The sequence below is a fragment of the Buceros rhinoceros genome, unplaced genomic scaffold (assembly GCF_000710305.1).
Source record: "Buceros rhinoceros silvestris isolate BGI_N320 unplaced genomic scaffold, ASM71030v1 scaffold2559, whole genome shotgun sequence".
Lineage (NCBI taxonomy): Eukaryota > Metazoa > Chordata > Aves > Bucerotiformes > Bucerotidae > Buceros > Buceros rhinoceros.
Window position 1 is genome coordinate 98143 of NW_010429604.1, and position 10341 is coordinate 108483.

The following is a 10341-nucleotide window of genomic DNA, read 5'->3' on the forward strand; positions in this document are numbered from 1 at the left end:
CATTTTAGTTTGTTCTCAGGTAACTGTTCTGTGATACAGTAAGTAGACCTGCTATCACGAACACAAAAATTATAGTTTTGTCCTGTTTCACATGGACACCTGACTCTCTATTGAGATCCAAACTGGTCTATGTAAAGATACTGAATAAACTGTTTTAAAACTCTGCTGCTGTAGCCTACGATACTAAGAAACTCCCAAGTCAGGATTTTTTTTTTTTCCAAAGGACTCCTTGTGAATACATGCTGAATAAACTTCTTGGATTCATAGAAAATAGTTTTTGTTTAAGTTTACAAATATACAATCTACTGTAGTTACGTTTCAGTGAAGACTAAGGTAAAATTCCTGTCATTTCTAAATTGGACTTAAATGTTACGAACCTCAAAGCACGCCACACATTGTGAAAGCAGAATCTACTGACCAGCATTTCTCTGTCAGACCAGTCGGGGGGAAAGGCACTCTCCTTAACTATGTGATGAAGTCTGGCAACATCAAAGAGACTTGACCCATGCTTTCCACTGTTCAGAATTGGCTCCAGGTATTTCCAAAATGTTTCCAGGTCTTTGATAGCTTCTTCCTGTCTTTTCTCTGCTTCTACAACTAAAATTTATAAGTATTCGATAAATCATGGTACAATGTCTCCCTTTTATACAAAGCACAGTTGTCTGTAAATAGCGTTAAATAATTCCCATCCTCAGAGTCTCAGCAAAAATATGACATCCAACTTTGGGATTAAGAAATTGTAGTAAGATAAAGCCACAGAAAATATGGTAATTCTTTCAGAAAGAAAAAGAAAAACAAACAAAACCAAAAAACCACCCAAATCAAGACCACACCTCTATCTCTCCCCACCAAACTAAACAAGAGGCAGTGAGTGTTTGAAACCTAGGAAATGTTAAAATCTCAGGATAAACCTGTTCCTTAAGCGTAGGGTAAGCAATCCTTATCATCACAACTTTATTGGTCTGGAAATTGGGGCAAAAGGAGATTAAGTTACAACATGACTATGAATAGTGACCCTAGAAGTTGCATGTAGTAGTAATGATCAATTTTCAAAGATGCTCTAACTAAAGTGAAAAAAAAAAAAAAACAACTTCTCAATGCCAATCTTATAATCACACTCCGGAACCTAAGATCGACTTTTTATAGCCTAATGTATGAGATACAAGGACACTAATCTTGCAGTTACTTGCTTTTATTTGGTTTTATGGGTGGTCAGCACTTCTAAAACCTAAGTACGAAGGCCAAATACCTCACCTGCATAATTCCATTGGCACCGCAGGATTAAAACAAAACTCAGTCAGGCTGTGGACTCTTCAAAAAAATGCTGATCTCCTTAACATTTTCCAAATTATATATACATGATTCTGCTCCTCTTCCTGCTCCTGAGGACTGCTTTCCTGTTTACTGTGACCACAGCTTGCTGGGCTGAGTGAAACTTTGTATACTTTATATTGCCATTTGTTATTAGTTTGGCTGTTCAATTGAATCTGTTATCACTTCAAGTCAACATGCACACCAACACGAATCCAAAACATAGTCCCATATCAACAACTATGAAGAAAATCAACTCTACTCCAGCCCAAATCAGCACACATTCCTAGTGACCTGACCTATTTCTAACTCTTAAATGCTTCCTTATATCTGAGGTCCACAAAGAATGCATAGTTTACCATAGCTCACTATTGCGTCGCTCATCAGACAAATCCAAACATGACATTGCTTCTTTGCGTCCTTCAGCTGGTGCTGAACTGCCTAAAATCATGTAGATTACATGACTCACGTTAGCTCACCTCGGCACCTTTGGGGACAGATTCCCTAATGCCCACGCAATCTAATCTGTAGCATTTGTCATGAGGCAATACAAGTATCTCATTTAGTCAACACGAATGACAAAGAAAGAATAGCACACTGAGATAGCTCAGCCTTCACAACGCTCATAGGTAAACGGTTTGCATTCATCAGTGGTAGAATGGCAATGAGTCACACCACCCCATTTCATGTCCTTCAGCAGTCCAACATAACCAACATTCATAACCCTCTCTCCTGCCACACATGCCCAGGACACCATTCCTCTCATTTATTTGGTTGCTTGTGCCATCTCAACGGCATCAGAATCTGTCACAAGAAGTTTCCCAGCATCAGAAATAACATTGCAGAAAGTCAATATGCTCAGTTAAAATCAGAACCATAATTATTTGTCAAAAACATATGTATGGACAATTATGGCTACCAACTTAGTTTCCTCATTTATCACCAGATTTTGACATAGATTTAAAACAATTCAGATTGGAAAGGAACTTAATCTCCTACTGAAGGCATGGTCAACATCAAATTCAGACAACAGGCTCGGAGTTTTATCTAGCTCAGTCTCGACAATCTCCAAAGACAGAGATCCCACAACCTCTAGAGACAATCTGTTTCAGTACCTGACTGCCTTTGGGGTAATACTCTCCTCACCTTGTATCTTGATAGAATATTCTATTTCAATGACAGAATCACAGAATGGTTGATGTTGGAAGGGACCTCTGGAGGCTATCTGGTCCAACACCACTGCTCTCATTTGGATGAGATCCCTCTGTGCTTTCTCTTCTCTAGGGTAAACATTCCCAGCTCTCTCAGCCTCTCCTCATATGAGAGATGCTCTTAAACTGCTTTGTGGTTGGTTGATGATCTCTCTCCAGCAGCTTCATCTCTCTCCCGTACTGGGGAGACTAGAACTGGACATAGGACTCCTGGTGTGGCCTCACCAGTGCTGAGTAGAAAGGAAGGATCAACTCCTCTGATCTGACACAGCCCAGTATACCATCGGCCTTGTTTATCTCAAAGCTACATTGCTGGCTCATGTTTAACTTGGTGTCTACCAGGGACTGCCTGAGGTTCTCTCCTGCCAAGCTGCTTTCCAGATGGTCAGGCCCCACCACGAACTGGTGCATGGTCTTATTCTTCCCTTAGTACAGGGCTTTGTCCTTGCCTCTTGTTGAATTTTATGAGGTTCCTGATACCATTTCTCCAGCCTGTTGACATGTCTCTGAACAGCAGCACAACTGTCTGGTGTTTCAGCCACTCCCCTTGGCTTTGTGTCATGAGAGCACTTGCTGAGGATATATTCTGCCCCACTCTCCATTAATTAATGATCGTTATTAACATCATTAATGATGATGTTGAGCTGGACTCATACTACTGATTGCTATCCCTTGGGCCAGACCATTCAGCCAGGTTTCAATCTACCGCAGTGTTTGCTTATCATCAGCTTCTTTATGAGAAGACAGTACCAAAGCCTTACTGAAGTCAAGGCAGACAAAATTCCCTGTTTTCCCTTCATCTACCAAGCCAGTCATTTTAACACAGAAGATTATCAGGTTAGAATCATAGAATAATAGAATAGTTTGGGTTGGAAGAGACCTTAAAGATCACCTAGTTTCAACACCCCTGCCATAGGCAAGGTCACCTGCCATTAGATCAGGTTGCTTAAAGCCCCATCCAACCCGACCTTGAATGTTTCCAGGGATAGGGCATCCACAACATCCACATCCATCTCTGGGAAACCTGTTCCCTCATAGTGAAGCATTTCTTCCTTATATCTAATCTAAATCTACTCTCTTTCGGTTTAAAACCATTAACTCTAATCATATCACTACACTCCCTAATAAAGAGTCTCTCCCTATCTTTCCTGTAGGCCCTCTTTAAGTACTGGAAGGCTGCAATAAGGTGTCCCTGGAGCTTTCTCTTATCCAGCTGAACACCACCAACTCTCAGCCTGTCCTCACAGGGGAGGTATTCCAGTCCTCTGATTATCTTCATGGGCCTCCTCTGGACCTGCTCAAGCAGGTTCGTATCTGTCTTATGCTGGCCAAGAGCTGGACGCAATACTCCATATGAGGTGTTAGAAGGATGCTATTAGATGTCTTGTAAGCCTTCTCTTCTCCAGATAAAGCAAGCTGAGGTCCTTCAGCCACGCCTCACAGGGTGGCTGTCTGCTGGACTCAGTCAAGTTTATTAGTATCTTCTTTGTACTGTGGAGCCCAGAACTCTGGACTCAGGAGATCCAAGTAACAGGAAATAAGCACTTCCCTTGATCTACTGTCTATGTTACTCCAGCTCAGTATGGTAGCTTTGACTGATGACTCATATTTAGCTTGCTATTCACCAAGATTCCAGTTTGAGAGAACTGTTACAGCTGAGTACAATTGCAGGGTGTTATTCTGTGGTATATTCTTCTGTGGCTGGAGCCATAGTCCCTAAGTAGCCAACAAAGAAGCCAATTTCCCTGAAATTATCAAATAAGCCAAATTTGCTCAGCAACACATCTTCCTGGTTAACATTTCATAGAAGTACACAGTTGATAAAATGTTGTTCTTTGGTGGCTGCTGAAGAAAACTAGGGCTGCAACCACTGCCTGCTTAGTCAGTCCTTTCTATTGTCCAGCTGAGACAAGTTTTTGCAAACCATTTGGTTTGGAGACCAACCAAAGACAATACATTTTTGCACTGGCAAACATAGCTACTCAACAGGTAGTATGCACAAACACAACGCACGGAGAGGGAGAAAAACACAGCAGGAACAGTCTATACTTGGATATAAAATAGTCTCCTCTCTAAACAAATTTATCACCAGATTACCTTCAGGTGAAAGTAAAGATTCTCCTTGAGGTTTACCTGTTTCCATGTATGTCTGCAATGGCTTATAATTCTCAGAAGAAATTCTAATTACACTTGAAACATTAATCCCAAGCTCAGACATCACAGGCAACAGTTGAGGGTTGTGGAAATCCAAAACTATAAAGTAATGATGGGCACCATCATCTGGTTCATCATCTGTTCGAAACACAACAAAACCAGATTAGTGCAAGGACATTCAACAGCTAAAAAAATTCAGTATTTTCTTGACTATATAGGGATATTGCAAATTAAGGTCAGAGAAACAGTTCTTTTATAATATCATTGGGAAAATTACATATAAGTTTCAAAATATTATATGCATTACACTGAAGTCTTCTGTAGCAAACCATCTAGAACTCTGCAGGAAGAATACAAGTCAGAAGTAGTAATTGTTTGGAGAAGCACCAGGAGAAAAACTGGGGAAGTTGATTATAACCAGAATGTTAGTTGTACCAGCATTTCTGTAATTGCTTGTCTTTAAGGAGGAGTTTAGTGTCAGGACATACATGGTCTAATGGTAGTTTCAGTTATCCTATTCCATGCTGCATAAAGCTGGCCAGGGAGTCCAGATAAAGTAAGTTACTTGTGTCTTAGATGACAGATTACATTAATAACACTGAAAGATTCACTGCTGACTGCACCCTGCCCAACAGATTCGTGTTTGCTAGATGGACTCCTTGTCAAAATCCTTATCAGATGGTAATAGGAGCTTACACTAGTTCTTTTAGTTTGCAAGAGGCATAGCCAAATTCACCCTAAAGTGCAGATGAGAAGAATTATTGAGTGACTGCTCTGTTTGGGCTTACGTAGAAATATGCATAGCATCATTTCAGTACCAAAGCAAAAGGTACAGCATCATGTAAGTAAAAACGCTCCTCTAGGAGCCTGACCCTATTGCAAGTCAGTTCTGTAGATTCCCTTTACAGCCCGTGGAGAAAACACAGGTATTCAGACAGGTATCAGGTGATTTAATTCATCCAGCTTGGTTATTTATTCTAAGACAAGAGAAATTGTCTGCTAAACCTCCTGTATTTGTCCATCGACTATGAAACACATACAGTTAGTGCAAACTATCCTGCACTAACAACAAAACACAGTTTATATTCTGTTTAACATTAAGATTCTTTCTTATGCCTACTAACACAACATGCTTAAAAGTCCTTTAGCCACCCTTCAGCTCAGGGGACTCATTCGTCCAAGAGAGAAAAAAAGGGCAGAAAAAAGGTTGCCTGGCACTAACATCTGCCTGTGTTCAGGTATATAGCCAGGCCTCTGCAAACGCTGCTACCACCTGGATTAGCAGGCTGGCAACATGGATGTCTCTTCTTGGCAAACATAAAAGAACGCAGGAATTTGGAGAAAAACCAACTGAGGAAGCAGCCACCACAGTCCAGTACACACATTGCACAAAGCAAAATCAAAACCAGAAGAAAACTACTCCATTATATCACTGCTGTTACTGAAGCTGAACTACATATTTTGATGCCTCAGTTACTGCAGGAAGAAAAAACACAAGAGCAAATACTGAGCATTAACAATTTCTAACAAAAAAGACAGATGACTGCATAGTGACTTAGAGAGATCCAAAAATTCCAATGCATACATGCTGAAGAGAAGACTGCCTGCTATTCAACAGTTGTAATTATGATTATACTAATCATGACAAGTTGATAATGATCAGTCAGTTCTAATAATCTGACTAACTCATACTCCAATGATGAAAGACACCAACGCAAGCAATCTCAAGATCATTTAAAAGCAGAAACACTCCGTTTCAGAAAGGTGATAATATACTAGGGATGAATCATAAAACGACTGCTAGCTATCAGAATCAGATACAGATTGTCTTTTGAGTTCAAGACAGGGTCATATATAAGCAATAGTTCAGACTACTCTCAAGTAAAAATTGGGGCATTTTTCTCTTCGGGTTTTTTTTTTTTTTGCTTGATACACCTATCAAGCCGTAAAATCAGGATCAAAGCAGAATCAGATACAGATTGTCTTTTGAGTTCAAGACAGGGTCATATATAAGCAATAGTTCAGACTACTCTCAAGTAAAAATTGGGGCATTTTTTTTTGGTTTTTTTTTTTTTTTTGGCTTGATACACCTATCAAGCCGTACAATCAGGATACAAGGGAGGTTTAGATTGGATATTAGGAAAAGTTTCTTCACTGAAAGGATTATCTAGCATTGAAATAGGCTGCCCAGGGAAGTGGTTGGGTTACTATCCGTGGAGGTATTTAAAGGATGAGTAGATGTGGCAGTTAGAGACACGGATAGTGGTGGACTTGGCAGTGTTAGGGTTATGGTCAGACTCAATGATCTTAAAGGTCTTTTCCAACCTAAATGATTCTATGATTCTATTAGAGTGAGCAAGAGTGATGAAAAAATTTTTCACGGTATCAATTTAAAGGATCATCCAAGATTCTTCATGTCTTCTGCTTAGACTCTTGTAAAATACGGAACATGCATGAAGACTTTTAAAGATTTTGAAGATTTTTTACATTCTCAGCAGAAAAGTTTCATAGATCTCCATCTTCTTGACACTGAGAAATTGTCCCAAGACACAAAACAAAGCTTTAGCATGAGGTCCTTGAGAACCTTAATTGCCATGTTTTCAAGGAAAGACAGGAAATCCTGACACAGTGGTTTCACCCACTTAATTATTTAGAATAGTCTCCAGAAGTTTTGGTAATACTTGACTTAATCTTCTCTTCTTATGGACTTCTAGGTTGAACCGTCAGGAATAATGAAGAAACAATTACCTCTCCATAAAACAATAGTTATGTTTTTCCTGTAGCCTAGAGTGAACAGTTTGAGGACTGCAGTCCTTCTTAGGGCTATAGGTTCCTCTTCATTGTGTTCCTCAGCATGACGAAAGGAGGTAGCAAGGTCAGATTACCTTTTCCGTTGTTACATAGTTCTTCATTGTCTTCAGGCTGGAAATCAATCCACTGAATACGATTTATTTTTATAATTCAGAAACAATTTATTTATTATTATGCCCAACTGTGTGTATGCACAATGAATGTGCTGATTTGTTTGGAATGGCTTCAGCTCAGTACAGTCATGACTGTGAAATTAAATACAGCACAAGTGATGAAGCACAAAATACCTCAACAACTTCTCCTTTGAGGCAATATGCAACTATTGCTATTTTGTAAACATCCTTGGGCCTAAGGAGACAAATCCCAGTCAATAAAATATTTACTTAACAGCAGTGCTATCAGTTCATAATAAAAAGCTGCTAAGCATATTAAATGAGAATTCTTTTCATGGCTGTTAGTTTTTGAAGGAATTTGTATTTTCCTTACTTTGCTTTCTCACTAACTGTGACTAACAAGGCAGCAAAGGATGGATATCTTATACGTGTACCTGATGTTTTCTGCCCATCCCTCAAGGCATCAGGGAGCAAAAATGTTTGAGCTGGTAAAATTGTTTCTACAGGGCCTAGTGGAAGCACATTAATACCCACCCAAAGCCATTCTGTACCAATTTTAGTAAGATGACGTGAGTTTCCTACATCACTTCAGCTTGGGTTCTTAAAGGCATGAATATTTCTTTGAACACTTCTTTCAGGCCCTGAAAAACCTTCAAATCATCAAAAGAATGACGTCACAGCCAAGTCTTATCTGAAATAATAAGGAGCTATGCACAGAGGGTTACTCTGTTCTTACATACTTTAATCAGCTTCATTGAGATTCAGACTTGCTTTAAACACCTGGACTGATGCTTTTTAGATGCTTGAAGAGTGTTATTCATCTTGAATGAGATGCAGACAAAAGTCTGATGAAAGCGAGGAAAGCCTGCAGCAGTTCAACTAGGGAATGGCAGGTACACATAATGCGTCGAAAAATCAGCAAGTGCTTCTCCAGTGGGAGAGATTCTGTTCATGTTGATGTAGCTTAAGCATATTATGTTCCAAATTAAATATAACTGTGATCTGATGAAGAGAGCTATGCATATTTGCCAATATTTTTTGTTCCAGCGAAATTTGTAACCAGGGGGGCTATGTATAAAGAATAAAGATATTCTCAGCACTAGTTAGCGTATTATTTCTTTACCTCATATAGCTCATTTTTTGGAGTAGATTTCTTCAGGTCTCAGTTCTAGCCACATGTTTTTGCAGCAAATGAAATCATCCTGCCATTTCCAGAGAACCTGATTTCATCCCCAAACAATGATAGACAGTTGTATTATACTTTATAATACAAAGAGAAAGCCACCTTCAGACACAAATGCTTTTAGTTATTCTAAAATCTTTCTGTAAGAAAGTTTTTCTTGTAGGATTTGTTTAGCCACTTTCTTTTAGTCTTACACAGGCTAAAACATTTCATGTAGACACGGTACATATACCTCATCTGTATTTTATTTCTTGGAGTGCACAATCTGTCCTAATACTGAGCAGAACACAGTGCCCTCTTCAAAAGCAAAGTGGCAATGCTTTAATATTGCCAAACAGATCTTCACTTTTCAATGTGAAACAAAACAAAGTAGTCATTTAGAAGCAAAGTTGCAAGATTTCTAGTAAGTTTATCAGGAATATATCTGCATTTTTTACATACCAATGTATTTGTTCTTCTCTTCCACTTCTCCCCGTCGCTTCAACTGGGTGCCCTTCTTAACAGTGACTGGTGCTTCTGGTTTTTGTCCTTTTCTTTCTTTCTCAGCTGTCTTGGCACTAGGAAGATTTTCTTTCTTGCCAGGAGGTTTAGCTTTCTCTTTCCCCCCATCTTTTTCCTTTCGTTGCTCTTCTTCTGCCTAACAAGATGAACAAACTAAGCTGTCAATGTAGCCTTTGTGTGTAACAAATAGAGACTGCTGTAAAATTTTAGTGGTTCAATTTTTTTATTTGAATACTTTTCCCTCTCAGCCACCTAATGTTGATGTGTTGAAGCTGTCTTTAACACACTGCTTTAACCTTCTCAAAAACACTATTCAATTATTTTTTTTACTAAATTATAGCAATAAGACTTGACATTAAAAAGGAACTGTGAGAGTTAAGCAGACATTATACCTATGAAACTAATGAAATGCATACTGGTGGAAAGACAAGCAAAGAATTACTGTGCTTTAGTTACTGCCACTACAGCACCTGCATCAGTCAGAAACCTTCCCTGGACTGAAGGGAAATAAGACAAAACCTAGAATTTCTATTAAGTCTTTAGCATCTCTGTTAACACTTGTTGAGTATAGTGTAAAATGGTACCAGCGCTATTTTTCTTTGATGTAAATACTAGAAACTAGAACCATTGTCTTGTGCTCATTTCACACAGAATATGACTCAGTCATTCACACTATTTTCAAACAAAACCACCTACATTACATTCTCCTCAGTAATTTAAGAGTAAAGAATTAAAAGACTTTAAGTATCCCAAATACTCCCACTATAAATCCAGAAAGCTCAGAGCCAGTCTAAAATTAAAATAATCCAAAATATATTAAGGTAAAGCAAGGAGCTGTAAGAGCAAGAAAGCCTCCACCTTATTTCTACCCAGGAGCAGTACTATGCACTAACTACGCAAGAATGACATTTAAGGACTGTAAAGCTAAATTAAATACAATAAAATGGTATTAACTTAACTTACTATTACCATCCTGCTGGTGTCACTTTAAGGGCTATTAAATGAGAAAAGCTCTCCATACAAACGACATAGGGCAGTTGACTCTACACAGTTGCTT

The 10341-nt window shown here is 38.9% G+C and overlaps 1 protein-coding gene across 1 annotated transcript in view; it reads right to left on the reverse strand.

Moving 5' to 3' along the window:
- SPAG17 (sperm associated antigen 17) overlaps window positions 1–10341 on the reverse strand; it is a gene marked incomplete at its 5' end in the record, with an annotated part of 83382 nt that overhangs the window by 70230 nt on the left and 2811 nt on the right. Inside the window, 3 exons of the mRNA XM_010142680.1 lie at window positions 419–597; window positions 4620–4814; window positions 9225–9420. Of these exons, the coding sequence (XP_010140982.1) occupies window positions 419–597; window positions 4620–4814; window positions 9225–9420 (570 nt within the window). The remainder of the gene's footprint in view (window positions 1–418; window positions 598–4619; window positions 4815–9224; window positions 9421–10341) is intronic.